The 23,871-nt window shown below is 42.7% G+C and overlaps 1 protein-coding gene and 1 pseudogene across 1 annotated transcript; one reads left to right on the top strand and one right to left on the bottom strand.

The window, feature by feature from the left end:
* Positions 1–2,164: 2,164 nt before the first annotated feature.
* Positions 2,165–2,873, bottom strand: LOC105483587 (large ribosomal subunit protein eL19-like; annotated as a pseudogene).
* Positions 2,874–13,456: 10,583 nt separating this feature from the next.
* LOC105483627 (putative heat shock protein HSP 90-beta-3) lies at positions 13,457–14,888 on the top strand. The gene has a single exon (XM_071067510.1). It carries the CDS (start codon positions 14,166–14,168, stop codon positions 14,661–14,663), a length of 498 nt encoding a protein of 165 aa, XP_070923611.1. The 5' UTR covers positions 13,457–14,165; the 3' UTR covers positions 14,664–14,888.
* The last annotated feature ends 8,983 nt before the right edge of the window (positions 14,889–23,871 follow it).

The raw sequence follows: 23,871 nt of genomic DNA on the forward strand, positions 1-23,871 counted from the left end.
ACCACACTTTCCGTAGACCTGCTTGAGAATTATCTGCACTCAGAATCACCTGGCGAACATCTGCGAATTACCATTGTCCAGGTTCTACCCCCACAGATTCTGATCTAATTGGATTGGGGTGGCCATTTGAACTGGAGTTATTTTTAAAAGCTCTTCTCGCGACCAGCCTGACCAACATGGCAAAACTCTGCCTCTACTAAAAATACAAAAATTAGCTGGGCATAGTGGAGGGTGCCTGTAATCGCAGCTGCCCAGGAGGCTGAGACATGAGAATCGCCTGAACCTGGGAGGTGGAGCTTGCAGTGAGCCAAGATCGCGCCATTGCACTCTAGCCTGCGCAACAAGAATGAAACTCCGTCTCGGGTTTTCTTCCCTTCAGAGCTGTATGGATGTTTTCCGTTGTCTTCTGGTATTAATTGTTACCATGGAGAAATCTGATTCTTCACCATGTTTTATCCCTTGTATATTATTTGCTGTTTCTGTGGGGATGCCTGAAGATTTTCTTGATTCTTGAAACTGAATTATAGAGTATGATTCACTGTAGGTTGTACCAGTTCAAAATGTCCTGGAACATGGTGTGTTCTTTCAAGGCTGTGAAGTTAATTCTTTCTGCATTTTTGGAAATTTTTCTTTTATTAAATCTTTGAATACTTACTCTTTCTGTTCCATATTTTTGAGTTCTCTACTTCAGGAACACCAAATATCCTTATTTGGGATCATCTTCATCTGTTCTAAATATCTAGAGAATTGGAGAATAAGAATTTGTCAATATTTTCTATTTTCTTTCTGATTCCTCGAATCTGGAGTTTTTTTTTCTCCCACAGGTGCATTCACTGTTGATTATCTTAGCATTTCTTCTAAGTCAGCAGTTCAGTTTCTAGTTGTCACTCTTCTTCCTTGCTGTTTCTAATTTATTAATTCTGTAATGATATTGTGAGTCCAATTTATTTTCTTAGATCTACAATCACTCTTTATTTAATTCTATGTCCAGGGATAGGCAAACTTTTTTTTTGGTAAAAGGCTAGAGGGTAAATATTTTAGGCTTTGCCAACCATACAGTCTCTATTGCAGCTACTTAACTCTGACAATGTAGTATGAAAATGGTTATAGACAATCTGTAAATTAACGGGCATGACTGTGTTCCAATAACATGTTATTTACAAAAACAAGCCGCTGGCTCGCTCATTCTCAGTGGCAGTAGTATGTTTAGCACATCATGTTCTTTAAGTAATTGTAATCTTCCTCCTCCCTCTTTTCAAGACCAGCTCTTAATTCACTGCCTCTGGGGATAGTTTCCTAATTCTTCCTAAAGTGGATGCTTCTTCTCTGTTCTCAGAACACTTTGTTTACAGGCAGCATGATCATCACCAGGTTGATTTAATAATAACTAATGTTTTTTTGCAGGCGAATTATGTACAGGCCATTGCACTAAAGGCTTTTTATCTACTATCTTGTTGAAACTTCCCAGCAACCCAACTTTACAATTCCTCGTCAACTCATCCTTACTCCATTCCCCTGGGTGACTATTAGGCACCTCTTTTTCTTTTCAAATCACCAGTGCCTTCCCTTAGCCTCCTATTCTGAGCTTATGACCCATCTCTTTATTTCATTAAGAAAATATTAAATAGACGGAGTCAGAAAACTTCCAGCACCACAAATGCTAACCTATAACCTTACCTGCTTCTGTTCTTGGACATGCACTACCCACGTTCCCAAGAGCAACCTCTTCGCTTGTGCACCAAATATATCTTGATCTCCTCTTGCTGCAGCAATGTATCCCCAAACCATCACAGTTTTCCTCTTAATTTGATCATTTCCACCAGCATAGAAACTTGCTACAAAATCTGTCTTAAATGAACAAGCATCCCCCTTGTCACCCGCTACTTCATTTCTTTGCTTCCCTTTACAGCAAAACTCCAGAGTGCCCTGTACTCCGTCTTCCTTCCTCAACCTCCTGGTTCTCTCGAGCCCATTCCAATTAGGCAGTTGGTGTCACCACTGCACTAAAACAGCTCTTGTCAAGTTTTCTGGTAACCTCCATGTTACCAAAGCCAGTGATAATTCTCAGTCCTTATTTGCCCTGTCAAGCACCTTTTGACACAATGGATCTCTCTTCCTTGAGGAGGCTTCCAGAGCATTATTTTCTTTCTCCTTTTACTTTTCTTTTCTTTTTTTTTCTTTTTTGCAGATAAAGGCTTGTTTTATTTTAATAGCTGACCTATGTAGTCACGGAGGCCAGTATGTACAGACAAAGAGGGGAGCTTTTATTTCTTGGTCTCTTCCTCCTTGGACAAAGTCTTGATGATCTCCTCCTTCTTGGCCTGGAGGCGCTCTTCATGGCGCTTGCGTGCTTCCTTGGTCTTAGACCTGCGGGCCTCAGCCTGGTCAGCCAGGAGCTTCTTGCGGTCCTTGTCTGCCTTCAGCTTGTGGATGTGTTCCATGAGAATATGCTTGTTTTTGAACACATTCCCCTTCACCTTCAGGTACAGGCTGTGATACATGTGGCGATCAATCTTCTTAGACTCACTGGTATCTTCTAAGCAGCCGGCGCAGAATCCTCATTCTCCTCATCCACGTGACCTTCTCTGGCATTCGGGCGTTGGCTGTACCCTTCCGCTTACCAATGCCCATGTGCCTGCCCTTCCGGCGGGCCAAGGTATTTTTCCGGCATCGCGCCCGGGAATGGACTGTCACAGGCTTGCGGATGATCAGCCCATCTTGGATCAGCTTTCGGATCTGCTGACGGGAGTTGGCATTGGCGATTTCATTGGTCTCATTGGGGTCTAACCAGACCTTCTTCTTGCCACAGCGGAGGACACTAGAGGCGAGCCTCTTCCGAAGCCTGAGCATACTCATGGCTGCGGCCGCAGCAGCGAAAGCTCCTTTTACTTTTCAAGCCACTTCTTCTCATTCTCCTTAACAAAGTGTACAGCTGGTAAATTGACACATGTGGGATTCAAGCTCCTCCAAGGCAGAAACTACTTCTTATTCATTTCTGTGTCCCTAGTACCTAGCACTGCCCCCAGCACCTCGTGTGAACTGAGAAGAGTCTTTATTATTTTGCAAGAAAGGATGTCAGTTGGTTATGAGATGGTTCAGATCAGAGATGCTGGACTCTGAGTAAGGTGAGGGAGATGGGATGGAATTTCCAAAGGGTAGAGAACAGGTAGGAGACCTGGACAGCTAAGTGGCAAACATAGGGTAGGACCGGATGGAAGAAGGAAATTGAGTCTAGTCTGGCAGGCCTTGTCTTCAAAGACTAGCAGCATATAGTTGAGAGACCACTTCCTGGCCTTTAGTCAGGAACTCATTGTCTACGGACATGTTCCCAGGGAAGGGAACTCCAAGTTGGAGATACATGTGCAAGAATTTTACTGGGTGTGCCTTCAGTAACAGTTCCGAGGAGGGAGGGCCAGCAAAATGATTGGGCAGAGGACTTGAACAGCAGTGCAGCTTCAGTGAAGGCTTCCTCCAATCCCACATGGATCTGTGGAACTGGAAAAGACCTTCAGGGTTTTCCTGCTCTGAGACAAGGAGATTTCACCTTTATAAACTCCACTCCTCCCTGCACTGGTCAGTCACAAGATCATGGGATCATGGATCGTGGGCTGAGACCCTAGGCAAGGTGGATCTCTTCTGCTGATGGAAATTTCTCAGGAGGGCCTCTCCTGTGAACACTCTCAGCAACGGAGGAGCAAGTACTGCAGCTCTCAGGGGGCAATCTGGATGGCACACTATGGTATGCACTACACCTCTCTCCAGAGAAACCAAAGTACAGTATTAGGTAGGAATGAAGATAAGCACCCAGGAGTAGAAGAAGATGGCTTGACCATGTATTGGTAGGGCTCCTGCTAGGAAATGGCTGAAATGCAGATTCTTTATGGACAGGGTTAAAGAAGCAGACACGATTGTGATGTACCTGGAGACTAACACAGTGAAAAGCTGTTGTCATCCTTAGGGCTAAAGGGCCAAAGGGTGAGTCAGTAGGAACAGGCACTGCGGAAGAAGCGCTGCCTGGTAGGAGCTGTGGTTATGAGGGATGCCGGATATGGTGCTGCATGGGGAGCAGGGAAGTTCCTGACTCTCTCTACCCCCTTTCCACCTCCTGCCTCTGTGCCTCCTGTGGCCAACCCCAGTTCACAGTCTGTTGATAATGGAGTGCGGGTCCTGCATTCCACAGGAGTCAGCTTCTTGGGGTACAGAGCAGGGTGAACAGAGAGTGGATGTGGGTAAGGAGATGGAGAATGATCAGCAGAGATCACAAGGTAAAAGCAATACAGCAATTAGAACCAGGGACCAGGGGTGCGTCTGAGATGCTACTCTGCTCTGCCTTCCAGGCTTTTCTACTAACTACGACTGAGGCTGAAGTAGAGTCTAGGCGCGACTGAGTCTGGGGTGGTTCCCTAATGTGAGGATTGAATGCGAAATTGAGGGCAATTTTGAGCGGTAGGCATGCTAAGTGTTCCCAGGTGGGAAGGTGGGAGGGACTGAGGGGAAAAGAGACATGGAGGAGAATATGATGTCCAAGGAATCAAAAACTCAATGAAACCCACTCAGAACCCTGAGGCCATTTGACGTTGCCTCCAGTCCCATCAAGTCTGTTGTTTTGTTTGGTTCTAGCTGAGATCTCTAACACAGAGATCAGATGGAGGACCAGATCTTCCTTCCAGGGGCACTTGAACTAGTGAACTTGGATGTACCCTTCAGCCTGAACAACCTGTGAAATGCAGGGAGAGGGAGTGGTGAGAGCAGGGAACCTTTATAGTAAGGAGTTGGGCTGGATGGGAAGCAACGTCTTCTTATGGAAAGGCCGTGTGTCACTGCCCGTTGCCGTAAAAAAGTCTTGTGGGCATCTGGTTATCAACACTTCAACACTTATGGAGCTCAAATGGTAGTGGAAAATGCTTTTGACTTTACTCATATAGTCAGAGTGAATTGGGCATCCAGGAATCCTGTCTTCCTGGTGTCCTCCCTTTGTTTTAAACCTCTGTAACTTCCCTGCTCCCCCACCTTGGCAGGGGAGATCAAAGTTCTTGAGGTTATTTTTCCCAAGGAGATGGGATGGTAGCAGCTTGTAAATGGTCCTTCTCCTTAGAGGTAATCCTGGCTTTTTAGACTTTTCACAGTGGAACACCTACAAGACAAACACATTTTCCTCCTAGCAAATGAGGCCACTCCCACACACTTCTTTGATGATTCAAGTGAAGCTCCCTTCCAAGCAAGGGTGAGGGCAGGAGCCAAAAAAGGGTGGTGGCGGAGGGCAGCGGGGGGTGGTGAGGGAGAAAAGCCTTGTCCTTCCACATGAAAAATAGTGATAATAATTATGACTCTAGTGGGCTATTATTGAGCAGTGGTTCATCTATTCTGTGGCTACTGTATGTCAGGTACATATTAAATGCATGTTGAATGTCCCTAATCGGAAAACTGAAAGTGCTACAAAATCCAAAACTTTTTGAGCACTGACGTGACCCCACAAGTGGAAAATCCCAGACCTGACCTCATGTGATGGATCAGAGTCAACACACAGGTGTGTGACACAGTGTATTCGGTGTCCCCAAGGAAAAAAAGACCCAGTCCGCTTCAGCTGCAATATATCTGTGCAGACTCAAATTTCCCCATGCAAGTGCAGCCACAAAAAGTAATAAAATGGTATGTGTGCAGGCCGGACACCCCAACAGCAGCTTCCCCACGATGCCCCACGTGGGGCTAAGGCTGATGTGCATTGCTCACTGTTTTTTGGCTTATGCTCTGTGGTATAAAGATATTGTTGAAAATGTCAGAAAAGGCTGCATGATATCCAGAGGGTAATGCAAATATTCCAAAATCTGAAAATAGTCAAAATCCAAGACACGTATGGTCCCAACTCATTTCCACAGGTTGAATATGAGGGATACTCAACCTGTACTATTGTGGCTTTGAATCGTGGCCCTCCCAAAAGATACATTTATATCCTAATCCCTGGAACCCATGAATGTGAACTTACTGGAAAAAGGGCCTTAGCAAATGTTATTAAGTTAAGGATCTCAAAATGAGATCATCCTGGATTATCTGGGTCGACCCTAAATCCAAAGACAAGTATAGTGTCCTTATAAGAGACAGATAAAGGGATCCAGGAGAAGAGGAGAAGACCATGTGGAGACAGGAGAAGAGACTGAAGTAATGCAACTACCAGCCAGGGATCTCCTGAACCACCAGAAGCTGGAAGAGGGGAGTGATTCTTTCCTATGGCCTTCAGAGGGAGCATGTCCCCTTGATCTCACACTTCTGGCCTCCAGAACTTCAAGAGAATAAATTCCTGTTGTTTTAAGCCATCCAGTTTATGTTTGTAGGTTTTGGTGACTCTAGGAATTTAAAACTAATGTTCACATGCATTATTTTTAATCCTCACAGTGACTGTAAGATGAAGGAATTTTTCCCCCATTTTATAGGCAAATAAATTGCCAGTTAGTAACTTACCCAAGTTTCCACAGCTGGTAAATTGCAGAGCCAGGATTTGAACCTGGACTTGCCTGAATCCCAAATCCAAGTTTCTCCTTCATGATGCAGTTCTCTTTGAATATTTCATTTCTGATGTCCTTGCATACACTCCATGCAAAAAGTGCTCTTCTGCAGTCCTGACTCATGGGCACGTCTCTGCTTGCCCCAGTCATACTCATTCACTCAGCAACATTTACAGGCACACCTCATTTTATGGCACTTTGCTTTATTGCATCCTGCAGATACTGCAGTTTTTACACACTGAAGGTTTGTGGCAACCCTTCATTGGGCAAGTCTATTGGCATCATTTTTCCAACAGCATGTGCTCACTTCATGTCTCTGTGTCACATTTTGATGATTCTCGCAATATTTCAAAGTTTCTCTTTATTATTATTTCTGTTACAGTGATCTGTGATCAGTGATCTTTGATGTTACTATTGTAATTGTTTTGGGGCATCATCAACTGCACCCACATAAGAGGGTTAACTTAATTGATAGTTGTGTGTGTTCCAACTGCTCCATTGACCAGTCATTCCTCATCTCTCTCCCTCTCCTCAAACTCCCTATTCCCTGAGACACAGCAATATTGAAATTAGGCCAATTAATAACCCCACAATAGTTTCTAAGTGTTCAACTGAAAAGAAGCATCACATGTCTATCACTTTACATCAAAAGCTAGAAATGATTAAGCTTAGTGAGGAAGGCATGTTGGAACTCAAGATAAGTAGAAAGCTAGGTGTCTTGCACCAGTTAGCCCCACTGTAAATGCAAAGGAAAAGTTCTTGAAGGAAATTAAAAGTGCTATTCTAGTGAACACACAAACAGTAAGAATGTGAAACAGTCTTATTGCTAATATAGAGAAAGTTTTAGCTTCTGGATAGACGATCAAACAAGCTGCAACCTTCCCTTAAGCCAAAGCCTAGCCAGAGCAAGGCCCAACTCTCTTCAATGCTGTGGGGGCTGAGAGAGGTGAGGAAACTGCAGAAGAAAAGTGTGAAGCTAGCAGAGGTTGTTGGTTCATGAAATTTAAGAAAAGAAACCATCCCTGTAACATGAAAGTGCAGGGTGAAGCAGCAAGTGATGACAGAGAAGTGGCAGCAGGTTATCCAGAAGATCTAGCTAAGATCATTGATGAAGGTGGCTACACTAAGCAACAAATTTTTCGACGTAGATGAAACAACCATATGTTGTGAGAAGATGCCATCTAGGACTTTCATAGCTACAAATGAGAAGTTGATGTCTGGTGAAATAGTTTAGATATTTGCCCCCACCCAAATCTCATATTGAAATGTAATCCCCAGTGTTGGAGGTGGGGCCTGGTGGAAGGTGATTGGATCATAGGGGTGTATTTCTCATGAATGGCTTAGCACGGCACCCTTGGTACTGTCCCTGTGATAGTGAGGGATTTCTCACGAGATCTGGTTGTTTAGAAATGTGTGGCATCTCCCCTGCCTTCTCTTTCTCCTGCTTTGCCTTCTGCCATGATTGTAACTTTCCTGAGGTCTCCCCAGAAGCCAAGCAGATGCCAGCACCATGCTTCCTATAAAGCCTGCAGAACTGTAAGCCAATTAGGCCTCCTTTCTTTATAAACTACCCAGCCTCAGTTTTTGTTTTTGTTTTTGTTTTGAGATGGAGTCTTGCTCTGTCACCCAGGCTGGAGTGCAGTGGTGCAATCTCGGCTTGCTGCAGCCTCCACCTCCCAGATTCAAGTGATTCTCCTGCCTCAGCCTCCCAAGTAGCTGGAATTACAGATGGGCACCACCACACCCAGCTAATTTTTGTATTTTTAGTAGAGATGGGGTTTTGCCATGTTGGCCAGGCTTTTCTCAAACTCCTGACCTCAAGTGATCTGCCCACCTTGGCCTCCCAAAGTGCTGTGATTACAGGTGTAAGCCACCGTGCCCAGCCACCTCAGGTATTTTTTTGTAGCAACACAAGAACAGCCTAATATGTCTGGCTTTAAAGCTTCAACACACAGACTGATTCTCTTATTAGGCATTGATATAGTGGTGACTTTAACCTGAAGCCATTGTTCATTTCCCATTCTAAAAATTATACAGTCCTTAAGAATTATACTAAATTTGTTCTACCTGTGCTCTAGAAATGGAACAACAAAGTCTGGATGACAGCATGTGTTTACAGCATGGTTTAGTGAATATTTTTTAAGTCCACTATTGAGACCTACTCCTCAGAAAAAAAAAGAGATTTGTTTCAAAATATTATTGCTCATTGACCATGCACCTAGTTACCCAAGAATTCTGATGGAGGTGTACGGGGAAATAAGCATTGTTTTCATGCCTGCTAACACAACATCCATTCCGCAGCCTATGGATTAAGGAGTAATTTTGAGTTATGTCTTATTATTTAAAAAATATATTTAGTAAAGCTTTGGTTGCCATAGATTGTGATTCCTTTGTTGGATCTGGGCAGAGTACATTGGAAAGCTCCTAGAAAGTCATCATTCTAGATACTGTTAAGAACAGCCATGATTCACAAGAGGAGGTCGTACTATCAACATTAACAGGAGTTTGGAAGAAGTTGATTTTCACTCTCAAGGGTAACTTGGAGGGGTTCAAGACTTCGGTGGAGGAAGTAACTGCAGATGTGGTACTTGTCATGAGATTGCAGCAATCTCATGGCAAAACTTGAATGGATGAGCAGTCGCTTTTTATAGATAACCAAAGAAAGTGGTTTCTTGAGATGGAATCTACACCTGTCAAAAATGCTGTGAACATTGTTGAAATGACAAAAATTTAGAGTGTTAAATAAACTTAGTTGATAAAGCAGCAGCAAGATTTGAGAAAATTGACTGAAATTTTGAAAAAAGTTATCCTAACAAAGAGACAACATACCAAAATCTCTGGGACATAGCTAAAGCCTTACTAAGATGGAAATTTTGTAGCACTAAATGCCCACATCAAAAAGCTAAAAAGATCTCAAATTGATACCCTAACATCACAACTAAAAGAACTAGGGAACCAAAAGCAAACAAACCCCAGAGCTATCAGAAGACAAGAAATAAGAAAGCTCAGAGCAAAACTGAAGAACATAGAGAAATGAAAAATCCTTCAAAAAATCAACGAATCCAGGAGCTGGTTTTCTGAAACACACAATAAAATAGATAGACTGCTAATGAGACTAATAAAGAAGAAAAGAGAGAAGATTCAAATTACTTACAATCAGAAATGATAAGAGGGATACCACCACTGATCCCACAGAAATATGAACAACTATCAAAAACTACTATAAACACCTCTGTGCAAATAAACTGGAAAATCTAGAAGAAATGGATAAATTCCTGGACACATACACCCTCCTAAGACTGAACCAGGAAGAAGTTGAATCCCTGAATAGACTAATAACAATAACAAGTTCTGAAATTGAGACAGTAATAAATAGCCTAACAACCAATAGCCTAGCCCAGGTCCAGATGGATTTATAGCTGAATTTTACCAGAGGTATAAAGAGAAGCTGGTACCATTTCTCCTGAAACTATTCCAAACAATTGAAAAGGATGCATTCCTCCCTAGCTCATTTTATGAGGCCAGCATCATCTTGATACCAAAACCTGGCAGAGATACAACAAAAAAAGAAAAATTCAGGCCAATATCCCTGATGAACATAGATGCAAAAATCCTCAATAAAATACTGGCAAACTGAATCCAGCAGCACATCAAAAAGCTTATCCACTATGATCAAGTTGGCTTCATCGCCAGGATGCAAGGCTGGTTCAACATACCCAAATAAATAAACATAATTCATCACATAAACAAATCTAAAGACAAAAACCACATAATTATCTCAATAGATGCAGAAAAGGCCTTTTATAAAATTCAACATCCTTTATGTTAAAAAGTCTCAATAAACTAGATATTGAAGGAACATACCTCAAAATAATAAGAGCCATTTAGGAGAAACCTTCTGCCGATATCAGACTGAATGGGCAAAAGCTGGAAGCATTCCCTTTGAAAACTGGCACAAGACAAGGATGCCCTCTCTCACCACTCTTACTCAACTTAGTATTGGAAGTTCTGGTCAGGGCAATCAGGCAAGGGAAATAAATAAAGGATATTCAAATAGGAAGAGAGGAAGTCAAATTGTTTTTGTTTGCAAAGGACATGATTCTATATCTAGAAAACCCCATCAACCCAACCCAAAAGCTTCTTAAGCTGATAAGCAACTCAGCAAAGTCTAAGGATATAAAATCAATGTGCAGAAATCACAAGCATTCCTACACACCAACAACAGACAAGCAGAGAGCCAAATCATGAATGAACTCCCATTCACAATTCCCACAAAGAGAATAAAATACCTAGAAATACAGCTAACAAGGGAAATTAAGGACCTTTTCAAGGAGAACTACAAACCACTGCTCAATAAAATCAGAGAGGACACAAGCAGATGGACAAACATTCCATGCTTATGGATAGGAAGAATCAATATTGTGAAAATGGCCATACCATCCAAAGCAATTTATAGATTCAATACTATTCCCGTTAAACTACCATTGATATTATTCACATAACTAGAAAAAACTATTTAAAAATTCACATGGAACCAAAAAAGAGCTCGTATAGCCAGGACAATCCTAAGCAAAAAGAACAAAGCTGGAGGCATCATGCTATCTAACTTCAAACTATACTACAAGGCTACAGTAACCAAAACAACATGGTACTGGTACAAAAACAGACACATAGACCAATGGAAAAGAATAGAGAACCCAGAAATAAGGCTACACACCTACAGTTAACTGATCTTTGATGAATTTGACAAAAACAAGCAATGGGGAAAGGATTCCCTGTTCAATAAATGGTGCTGGGAGAACTGGCTAGCCATATGCATAAAACTGAAACTGGATCCCTTCCTTACACCTTATACAAAAATTAACTCAAGATGGATTAAACGCTTAAATGTAAAACACAAAACCATTAAAAACCCTAGTAGCAAATCTAGGCAATACCATTCAGGACATAGACATGGCCAAAGATTTTACAATGAAATTGCCAAAGGCAACTGCAACAAAAGCAAAAATTGACAAATGGAATCTAATTAAACTAAAGAGCTTCTACACAGCTAAAGAAACTATCATCAGAGTGAACAGACAACCTACAGAATAGAAGAAAATTTTTGCAGTCTATTCATCTGACAAAGGTCTAATATCCAGAATCTACAAGAAACTTAAACAAATTTATAAGAAAAAAACTAACAACCCCATCAAAAAGTGGGCAAAGGATATGAACAGACACACTTTACAAAAAGACATATATGTGGCCAACAAGCATGTGAATAAAAGGTCAACATAACTGATCATTAAAGAAATTCAAATCAAAACCACAATGAGATACCATTTCATATTAGAATGGTGATTATTAAAAAGTCAAGAAACAACAGATGCTGGTGAGGTTGTGGAGAAACAGGAATGCTTTTACACTGTTGGTGGGAATGCAAATTAGTTCAACCATTGTGGAAGACAGTGTGGTGATTCCTCAAAGATCTAGAACTGGAAATACCATTTGACCCAGCAATCCCATTACTGGGTATATACCCAAAGGAATATAAATCATTCTATTATAAAGATACGTGCATTCATATGTTCATTGCAGCACTATACACAATAGTAAAGACATGGAATCAACCCAAATGCCCTTCAATGATACACCATGGAATACTATGCAGCCATAAAAAGGAATGAGATCATGTCCTTTGCAGAGACGTGGATGAAGCTGGAAGCCATTATCCTCAGCAAACTAATGCAGAAATAGAAAACCAAACACCGCATGTTCTCACTTACAAGTGGGAACTGAACAATGAGAACACATGGACACCGGGAGGGGAACAACACACACTGGGGCCTATTGGGAGAGGGTGGGGGAAGGGGAAAGCATTAGGGAAAAGAGCTAATGCACGTTGGGCTTAATACCTAGGTGATGGGTTGATAGGTGCAGCAAACCACCATGGCACCCATTTACCTGTGTAACAAACCTACATTCTGCACATGTACCTTGGAACATAAAAAAACGAAAACAATTTTTTTTAAAAAAAGAAAAATTTCTCCTGTGGGAAAATGCGATGAAATAGCATTCTCATGCTACAGAGAACTCAGTCAAGGAATAGTCAATCAATGCGAAAACTTTATTGTGGTTTTATTTTAAGAAATTGCCAGAGTCACTCTCACCTTATACACCACCTTGATCAGTCAGTAGCCGTCAGCATCAAGGCAAGACCTTCCACCAGCAAAAAGATGATGACACACTGAAGGCTCAGATGATTATTATCATTTTTTAGCAAAAAAAAATTTTTAAATTAAGGTAGGGAAAAATTCAAACCATGTTTTTCCTCTTTTCTCATTCAAAACACAACAACAATCAATACAAAAAACTTCTGTGACCAAATGTGGGGGATTTCTCCCTACCAAAACATAAGCAATCAATTCTGCTGCAGATACGAACTGAGTGTCCTCTAATTTAATTCTGACACTATCTACCTCGAGATAGTGTCAGAAACTTTCAATCGTGGTGGAAGGTGAAGGGGAAACAAGCACCTCTTCACATGGTGGCAGGAGAGAGAGAGAACGAGGGGGAAAGTGCCACGCACTTTTAAACCATCAGCTCTCATGAGAACTCATTCACTATCACGAGAACAGCATGGGGGAAACCCGCCCCCATGATCCAGTCACCTCCCACCAGGTCCCTTCCCAATACTGGGAATTACAATTCAACATGAGATTTGGGCGGGGACCAGAGCCAAACCATATCAAATAATATCACAGGTATGGTCACTTTTAAAGACATGCTCTTACACACTTAATATACTATAGTATAGTGTAAACATAACTTTTATATGACTGGGAAACCAAAAAAAATTGTGTGACTCACTTTGTCATGGTGTTCTGGAACTGACCCTGCAATATCTCTGAGGTTTGCCTATAATTAATGGGTTATTTGTGTTGGGCATTCAATTAGTGCTGTGGATACAAAATTGATTGTCACTAATTCCCTTTCCTCACCCCATTGAGGGCCTCAAGTTTTAGAGGAAGAAAAGTCTAGCTTCCGTATCTCAGAAAATAGGTTAAAATATTGTAGAACCCTAAGTAGTAGTTTAAAATATTAGTGATTACTGGCATCTGTACAATTATTTATGGCTTAATAAACATTTTCCATCATGGTCTTAGTCTGTTTTATGCTACTACATCAAAATACCTGAGACTGGCTAATTCATAAAAAACAGGAATTTATTTCACACAGTTCTGGAGGCTGAGAAGTTCAAGATCAGAGTGCTGGCAGTTTCAGTGTCTGCTGAGGGCCTGGTCTTTGCTTCCAAGATGGCACCTCATTTTTGTCTCCTGCAGAGGGGAGGAGTGCTGTTTCCCCACATGGCTGAAGGTGGAAGGGTAAAAGGGACGAACTCCCTCTGTCAATCTCTTTTGTAAGGGCACCTAATCTCACTCACGAGGGAGGAGCCCCATGGCCTCATCACCTCTTAAAGGCTCCACTTCTTAATACTATCCTACTGGCAGCACCTGAATTTTGAAGGGGAAACATTCAAATCACATGATTTCATTTCAACCTTGGACAATGAAGTTACACATGGATGTAACATATGGGTAATTTTCTGGTGAGAGCAAAGAGCAGGTGGCCAACTCTGCTTTTGTGGACTGAGTGTGGAAGCGGGACTTCAAGGTTGTCTCTATGACTGAGTCCACTGATGAGTACTGTGTGCAGCAGCTCAAGGAATTTGATGGGAAGAGCCTGGTCTCAATTACCAAGGAGAGTCTGGAGCTACCTGAGGATAAGGAGGAGAAGAAAATGGAAGAGAACAAGGCAAAGTTTGAGAACCTCTGCAAGCTCATGAAAAAAATCTTAGATAAAGAGGTTGAGAAGGTGACCATCTTTAATAGGCTTGTGTCTTCACCCTGTTGCACTGTGACCAGCACCTGTGGCTGGACAGCCAATATGGAGCAGATCATGAAAGCCCAGGCACTTCGGGACAACTCTACAATGGACTACATGATGGCCAAAAAGCACCTGGAGATCAACTCCAACCACCCCATTGTGGAGATGCTGCAGCAGAAGGCTGAGGCTGTCAGGAACAGCAAGGCAGTCAAGGACCTGATGGTGCTGCTGTTTGAAACCGTGCTGCTCTCTTCTGGCTTCTTCCTTGAGGATCCCCAAACTCACTCCGACTAGATCGACCACAGGATCAGGCTAGGTCTATCGAGGATGAAGTGGCAGCAGAGGAACCCAGTGCTGCAGTTCCTGATGAGATTCTCCAGTTTTGAGGGCAATGAGAATGCGTCTCGCATAGAAGAAGATGAAGAGTTTATACCTTGGGTCTTCATATAGTGTCCCCACGATTCTCACCACAGCCTCAAGTGTCTTGTCCTACGTGGCTCCCTCTGCTAATGTCTAGTGTTTTTTCCTCTCCTGTCCTTGTGACTAAGGCAGGAAACAAGGGCCTCAAGCCCCATTCCCTCCCTTCTCTGACAACAGGATTGGATGTTACATATTGTGGTTTTATTGTTTGTTCATTTTGTTCTGAATTTAAAGTATGCAAAATAAAGAATATGCTGTTTTTATTTTAAAAAACTCAAAACAGCCGGGCGCGGTGGCTCAAGCCTGTAATCCCAGCACTTTGGGAGGCCGAGACGGGTGGATCACGAGGTCAGGAGTTCGAGACCATCCTGGCTAACACGGTGAAACCCCGTCTCTACTAAAAAAAAAAAAAATACAAAAAACTAGCCGGGCGAGGTGGCGGGCGCCTGTAGTCCCGGCTACTCGGGAGGCTGAGGCAGGAGAATGGCGTAAAAACCCGGGAGGCAGAGCTTGCAGTGAGCTGAGATCCGGCCACTGCACTCCAGCCTGGGCGACACAGCGAGACTCCGTCTCAAAAAAAAAAAAAAAAAAAAAAAAAACTCAAAACATATGAGTGATTTTGTGAATAAAGACAAAAGTGTGTTCCTAAGTCCAGGGGCTCCCTTGGTGTCACGTGGTTTCTAGATGGCAGCTCTCCACAGCACGCTGCCGTCAGGAACACTTTCCAAACCTCCATTATGTCCATTGTAGACTCATATAACCAGCCATAGAATTTCAAGTGCTTAACATTTCTCTGGTTTTTCTGTCTGAATTTTTCTGCATTTGAAAATGAGGGGGACTGCTACCTGGAATTATGAAAAGCTGGCTTCTAATTGAATGGGCTTAAAGTGTTGAGTGCAGGGCAGATTTCAGCAGACAGCCCAAGTCAGAAGAAAGCTGAATTTAAGACCTGCTTTAGAATAAATATTTGTGATTCCTCAAGCAGTTCTTGTCTCTTAATGTATGGCATTTTCAAAGTGCTTACAGTCTGTACCCTGATTGATGCTTATGTTTAAAGAAGTATAGAAATTGCCATCAGTACCTGCTGATCCCACCAGAATATTAAGCTAAACAGAGAAAATGTATGTGTTCACGGTCACAGGCACAATTTATAGTTCTTGGAATACAAGTTGATATCTACACAAAATAGATGTGTAAACAGAGGAATGCTTTTGGATTATTGAGAGTGGTTTGCTTGTGCCGTGTTTTTATCTGGAACTAAAGAGACATCAGTCTGTAATTTTCCTATAGCTCTACAAGCCTAAGTATAATCTGAGGTGATGTGTGCACGAAGAGACCAAAAACCTATCTTCTACAAACTGGGCCTGGTGCAATAATACCATCAGGAACCTTATCCTAGAACCTATAATTTTTGTGATAGCTGACAGACTTGGAGTCTAAGCTTATAGGGTGTTGTTTTGGTGACAACAAAAATGATGGAAGAAAAGATGCCTTTGGCTCATAACAAGACAATTTCATTTAATATAGAGGTATTTTAGGCAGGGCGTGGTGGCTCACGCCTGTAATCCCAGCACTTTGGGAGGCTGAGGCAGGTGGATCACCTGAGGTCAGGAGTTCTAGACCAGCCTGACCAACATGGAGAAACCCCATCTCTACTGAAAATACAAAATAAGCCAGGTGTGTTGGCACGTGCCTGTAATCTCAGCTACTAGGGAGGCTGAGGCAGGAGAATCGCTTGAACCTGGGAGGCGGAGGTTGCGGTGAGCCGAGATCGTGCCATTGCACTCCAGCCTGGGCAACAAAAGCGAAACTCCGTCTCAAAAAAAAAGAAGAAAAAAAGAAAAAAAAAGTATTTTAGCAGATTAAATATTCACAAATTGATTTACACTTTAGAAGATCTAGCATATATACTTGGAACAATTTCTGACAACTATCCCCTCTCCTGACTACAGGTTGTGCTTCTACAATCTTTTTTTTTTAAATTGTGATAAAATATACAAAACATAAAATTGACAGTCACTTTGGTTCACGCCTATAATCCCAGCACTTTGGGAGGCTGAGGCAGGAGGATTGCTTGAGGTCAGAAGTTTGAGAACAGCCTGGGCAACATAGCAAGATCCTATCTCTTCAAAAAATAAAAAAATTTAGCCAGGTGTGGTGTTGCATGCCTGTATCCCAGCTACTCAGAAGGCTGAGGCAGGAGGATCTCTTGAGTTCAGGAGTTTGAGTCTGCAGTGAGCTATGTGCCACTGCACTTTAGCCTGGGCAACGGAATGAGACTATGTCTCAAAAAACAAAAACCCAAAAATTACCATTCTAACCATTTTTAAGTGTACAATTCAGTGGTATTAAATATGTTCACATCTACAGTCTCGAGTTCTCTTGGTGTTTTGTTTAGGACTGACTTCCTTTCTTCTCTCTTAGTTTATTATTATTTTTCCTTGACTTCACTCTTACCATTTCAAAAAATAGGCAGAAAATTCTGAAGCTTGGTACAAAAGGGTAGAAAGAACCATAGGACTTGTGGAAGGCTATCTCCTCAGGAACTGGAGGAGTGAGTTGCTGGGGCCTTTACTTGTGCCCTGCCTTCTGCTGTGGTAGCAGAAGGACCCTCTCCTGGTCTGCAGTGGGGCTGGAGGGCTGGGCAGTAGTGGGAGGAGGAAAGACATCAACTTCCCAGAAAGAGGTGGAAGCCTTTTCTGTTTCTATGGCAGGGTCGTCCTCAACCCTGTGGAGACTAAATAGACCTTTTTATGCCTTGGGACTCTTCCACTGCCACACTCTAACCGATGGGCCCTCAGGTTCTATGGAGGAGGAGGAGAGGGATAAGATGTTTAGTGTTGAAGGACTCTGATCTGAAAAGGACTGGAAGAAAGAGAAGGGGGTTTCTATATCCTGAGGCGCAGGTGCTCGAACACCAACATGACACAGGTCTGATAGTTGGCATAGGGCCTAAGATGCTTGGGATTGACAAAATGCTTGTGCTGCTGCCTAGGAGGAGTGGCTAGATCAGAGAGGATCCATCTATCTCAACCCCACAGTTTTAGGAAAGAATAGAGTTATCATAACTTCAACATAGATGGAAATTGATCTTAGAGAGAAATTTGCCAGCTGCCAGAGTATGGAGGTTCTCTGGTATTGCTTACATAGACAGAATGGGGCTGAAGGCAGGGAGTCCTAGTCATATACTGAGATGAAAACTCAACACACAGTGTCGAGGTTTGGCAAGCCTCTGCCTTATGGAAAGCCCCTAAGCAGGAGAGCAAAAGGGAGTAGACAGCCTTGTTACACTGCAGTGTGAACCTGTGAAAGTCTCAGTAGCTCAAGAAATCTTTCTTATAATTTGGCAAGATTAGAGAGAAATCCACTCCTGAATTCCTTAGCAGAAGTTGTAGATGACCTTGGGTGAAGATTTCCATCTCAGCATACAGTTTTAGCTTGCAGAGAGATTTATTCAAATCAGCTGAAAAACCATTGAGCCTACCATATGAAGGCAACTGCAGTGGACATTCAAGGATGGGTAAGACATGGTCCTTGCCTTCAGGGATTTTACAGGATAGTGTGGAGAGGTGCATGGATACCTGTGTGATGGGATGGCATAAATGTTGTGAACTAATGTAAATGCACAGCACTAACTTTCTTTAAGACTTCATTTCTGGTATGGAGGGCATATTAAGTCAGTAAATGAAATAGAGTTATGAGGAAATCCACTAAGAAAATCACTAATTAATCAATTTATTTCAATATGTACTGGTCTTTCATGTACCAGGGACTAAGTCGTTGAAAATCTAAAGAAAAATAATCATGGTCCCTGTTCTTGCAAGGCTGCCATACAGGACGGGGAGACTGACAGCCATCAGTAATGCAGTACAAGGAGAGGCATCAGCCCCCCTTGACTTTACACCTTTTTTTGGGTGGAATTTCCAGGACCACTTGGACACTGCAGCTTCCTGATTAATAAAATCACTGAAGGAGAGGCACAACCCCATGGTGCTTGGGTAGACAGGATAAGGAAGGGCAGTGCAAAAAATGGCAGGAAGGAAGATAATTCTCCAAGTGTCTGAACATTGTCACCACCAGTGCCCACTCTGCCATGTTGAAACCTCTCTAAGACAGCATGGTTAAAACTGCAGCTTTTCTAAGTGGCCTGCGAATGTTTGCCAACCCTACAGTTGAACTCATCTTCCCCACCTTATTTATTTGCAGGATTATCACAGCTTGTCCATGCCCTGGGAAGGCCAACAGGATATGGCTACAGCCCAAGTTGATTTCCATTCCCTCTGAAGTCCAACCAAGGGGTCAGGGAGATAGCCTTAGGGACCAGACTAGAGCCTCACCTGGCTGACTGGTTGCTGAGTGCCACATCTGTTGCTTTCAGAGCAGCCGGGGAGAGTGGAATATCATGGGTCTTCTAGCAACATGGTGGGCATCTTCACCAAGCATGTCTTGGCTCAGGCTGTTGTAACAATCCTATAGACTGGAGGCTTTAATGGCAAACAGTTCTGTCTCACAGTTCTGGAGGGTGGGAAATCAAGGTGCCAGCAGACCTGGCAGCTAGTGGGGGCTGGCTCCCTTGTTTGGAGACAGCCTTCTTACTGTGTCTTCATATGACTGAGAGAAAGAGAATCTCGTGTCTCCTCCTCTTTTTAAAAGGGCACTGATCCAATTTATGAGGGCACCACCCTCATGAAATAGAGTTATAAGGAAATCCACTAAGAAAATCACTAATTAATCAATTTAGCCCACCTCCTGATACCATCGTATTAAAGAGAAGGTATCAACATATGAATTTTGGAGGTTCACAAACATTCAGTTCCTAGCACAGCAGGCTGGAGTTTTGAACTTCATGTTAGAATAGAGGTTAACCATGTGGGCTGTGATGTCATGCTGCCTGGGGACAGATTCCCACTCTGGAAATTGCTAGCTGTTTAACTGTTGTCAGGTTTCTTTGCCTTGCCAAGTGTCAAAATGGAGATGTAAAAAACCCAAAATAATAATAATGCTGGGGTTGTTGGGACACATAAGTAAAAGAATGCATGTAAAGCCATTAGCACAGTGTCTGTCACATGGTGCTTAATTATGTTAGGTTTATAAACCCTTCAGGGGGGTTTCCACCACCCAGGGATTGAGCAAAACCCTTGGAGTGCCCGGGCTGGTGTGGGAAATAGAAATACCACATGAATCGTATTGTAACTTGAGATGGTCTGATGGGCCACTTTCCCCTCTTTCAGATGAGGTTGAATGGGATACAATTACAATTTCTTAGTTTTTTTCAACTTTAGCAGAAAGGGTATAATTTTAATAAGATGAAAGGAAGCCTACAGGCTCCTGATAACAAAGACTATCACAGGCCACCCTTGTGTGTCTGCAGCTTCTCAGATCATCTTGAGGAATCCAGATTAATGAATGTGCAGTAAAGGGATGACATTGGTGCATGCCAACAGGACCTTGCTTTCCCTATGGGGGGATGGGGGAGGGGGAAAAGGAACTCAACTTGAGTCCTCTTTCAATAATTGCTGCTGTTTAAATGGGGGTGGTGGTATACATGTGTTTTAGAAAGACTCCTGTGAGCATTCCTGAGCTCTATTCCACCAGGGTGGCAGCTCTGGTTTGTTCAATTGCCTGGTAACAGTTTAGAGTTGACTTAGGGAAAAACCATATATTCCTAGCTCTGTTTTTGAAAGAGACCAAGTAAATGTTCATATTAGAGTTTAATTAAAATGTGCATATATATTATTCTCTTAAATAAGTGTTTACACTGGCCCCATTCTTTCCCTTTATGTTGCAAGTAAACAAAACCAATATCTAACTTCTGTACTATTTTGGTTCAAGAAAACAACACAGAATCTAAGATTACCTCCCACACCCCACTTTCTGCCAGCTCTAGAATGGCTTTCTCCTTCCTTCCAATGTTTTTTTTCCTTCATTCACAACCTTATTGCCCAGTAGTTAACACTGATGCAGGAAAGACATATAAAAATGTAATGCGTTCAAAACTGTCAAGCCTTGAGTGACTTACTATATTCAGACTCCATCTTGAAAATGGCAACTTTCACTGACATCCCCCTTGGCCCTCCCAGTTGTCAAGGGAGTAGTCTGAGAACAGTAGACCATAGAGCTGCTAGATAGCTGAGGAGTGTGACATCTCCACTGAGGCCTGTGAGAGAAGCATAGGTCCAATGTAGTTAAAACCTAGAGGATGTACGGATTAGTAACTGCTATTGTCACTTGTCTGATCTATGTCAGGTACTGTACTAAGTATTTAACAAATATTTCTTTTTATTTATTTATTTGTTTTTAAATTTCACTTTAAGTTCAGGGATACATGTGCAGAATGTGCAGGTTTGTTACATACGTATACATGGGCCAGGGTGGTTTGCTGCACCTATCAACCTGCCTGTCATCTAGGTTTTAAGCCCAGCATGCATTAGGTATTTGTCCTAATGCTCTCCCTCCCTTTACCCCAACCCCCCAACAGGCCCAGGTATGTGATGTTCCCCTCCCTATGTCCATGTGTTCTCGTTGTTCCACTCCCACTTATGAGTGAGAACATGTGGTGTTCGGTTTTCTGTTCCTGTGTTTGCTGAGAATGATGGCTTCCAGCTTCAACCATGTCCCTGCAAAGGACATGAACTCATTCTTTTTTATGGCTGCATAATATTCCATGGTGTATATATGCCACGTTTTCTTTCTTTCTTTCTTTTTTTGAGATGGAGTCTCGCACTGTTGCTCAGGCTGGAGTGCAGTGGTGTGATCTCGGCTCACTGCAAGCTCCGCCTCCGGAATTCATGCCATTCTCCTGCCTCAACCTCCAGAGTAGCTGGGACTACAAGTGCCCGCCACCACGCCCAGCTATTTTTTTTTTTTTTTGTATTTTTAGTAGAGACGGGGTTTCACTGTGTTAGCCAGGATGGTCTCATTCTCCTGACCTTGTGATCCTCCTGCCTCGGCCTCCCAAAGTGTTGGGATTACAGGCGTGAGCCACCGTGCCCGGCCTGCCACATTTTCTTTATCCAGTCTATCATTGATGGGCCTTTGGGTTGGTTCCAAGTCTTTGCTATTGAAAATAGGGCTGCAATAAACATACATGTGCATGTGTCTTCACAGTAGAATGATTTATAATGCTTTGGGTATATACCCAGTAAAGGGGTTGCTGGGTCAAGTGGTATTTCTGGTTCTAGATCCTTGAGGAATCACCACACTGTCTTCTACAATGGTTGAACTAGTTTACACTCTCATCAACAGTGTAAAAACATTCTTATTTCTCCGCATTTAGCAAACATTTCATTTATTCCTTGCAACAAGCCCAGGTACTGTTTTGAGATGCAGTCTCACTCTGTCGCCAGGCTGGAGTGCAGTGACATATCTCGGCTTACTGCAACCTGTCTCCCGGGTTCAAGCAATTCTCCTGCCTCAGCCTTCCAAGTAGCTGGGACCATAGGCACGCACCACTATGCCCAGCTAATTTTTGTATTATTAATAGAGACGGGGTTTCATCATGTTGGCTAGGATGGTCTCAATCTTTTGACTTCGTGATCCGCCCACCTCGGCCTCCCAAAGTGCTGGGATTACAGGCCTAAGCCACCATGCCCGGCCGAAAGCCTGTGTTTGTAACAACTCTGTAGACCTTCAGGACGTGGGACTCTCTGTGGGATTATAGAAAATGCAGGCTTTTTTTTTCTCAAGCTGTTTATAGTCTAGAATGAACTAGAATGTATGCAATAGTATTGTGCTGCTGTACCTTAAATTGTTTTCACTTTCTGTTCACCAATAATCTGTTCCAACAGAAAATGCATGCAGTATGATTTTGTCACGCAGAGGAAAGACCCACATGGATAGAATTACTTCCCAAAGTGTGTTTTAGATTCACTTCCACCAAAGTCAGTGGTGTGGAAGCTTGCAAGTTTATTCTGTAAGCACAAGTAATATACTTAATGCAGTACCTCCAGGGGAGGTGGCCTGGGGACAGGGGTAGGCTGGGCATGAGGGAATGATTTGGTTTGTGAGATGTTGCAGACAGATTTCAATCCAGTCATGCATCACTTAACATTGGGCACACATTCTGGGAAAAGTGTCGTTAGGCAATTTCATCATTGTGCAAATACCATAGGGTGCATCTACACAAACCAAGATGGCAGAGCCTACTACACACCAAGACTAGATGGTCTAGCCTGTTGCTCCTAGGCCACAAGCCTGCACAGCATGTTACTGTACTGAATACTGTAGGCAACTGTAACACAACAGTGAGTGTGTGTGTATCTAAACATAGAATAGATCCAGTAAAAATACAGTATAAAAGGCTTTAAAAAATGGCACACCTGTAGGGCACTTACCACGAATGGAGCTTGCAGGTCTGGAAGTTGCTCTGGGTGTCAATGAGAAAGTGGCGAGTGACTGTGAAGGTCTACGCCATTACCGTGAACTACTGGAGACTTCATAGACACTGTACACTTAGGCTACACAAAATTTATTTAAAATATTTTTCTTCAGTAGTAAATTAACCTTAGCTTACTGTAACTTTTTTACTTTATAAATTTTTTTTTTTTTTTTTTTGAGACTGAGTCTCTGTCACCCAGGCTAGAGTGCAGTGGTGCGATCTCGGCTCACTGCAATCTCTGCCTCCCAGGTTGAAGCTATTCTCCTGTACCAGCTTCCCAAGTAGCTGGGATTACAGGCTCCTGCCACCATGCCCAGCTAACTTTTTTTGTATTTTTAGTAGAGACGAGTTTCACCATGTTGGCCAGGCTGGCTCAAACTCCTGACCTCAAGTGATCCACCTGCCTCGGCCTCCCCAAGTGCTGGGATTACAGGCATGAGCCTGTACTTTTTAAAAACTTTTTGACTGTTTTGTCGTAACAGTTAGCTTGAAACACATTGCATGGCTATACAAAAATATTTTCTTTCTTTATATCCTTATTCTGTAAGCTTTTTTTCCCCAATTTTTATGCTAATTTTTTGTTAAAAATGAAAACAAAAAATGAAAACAAAAGCACACACATTAGCCTAGGCCTGCACAGGGCCAGGATCATCAGTGTCACTGTCTTCCAGCCCCACCTCTTTGTCCCATTGGAAGGTCTTCAGG

Source organism: Macaca nemestrina, chromosome 8 (assembly GCF_043159975.1).
Source record: "Macaca nemestrina isolate mMacNem1 chromosome 8, mMacNem.hap1, whole genome shotgun sequence".
In the NCBI taxonomy this organism is placed as follows: Eukaryota; Metazoa; Chordata; class Mammalia; order Primates; family Cercopithecidae; genus Macaca; species Macaca nemestrina.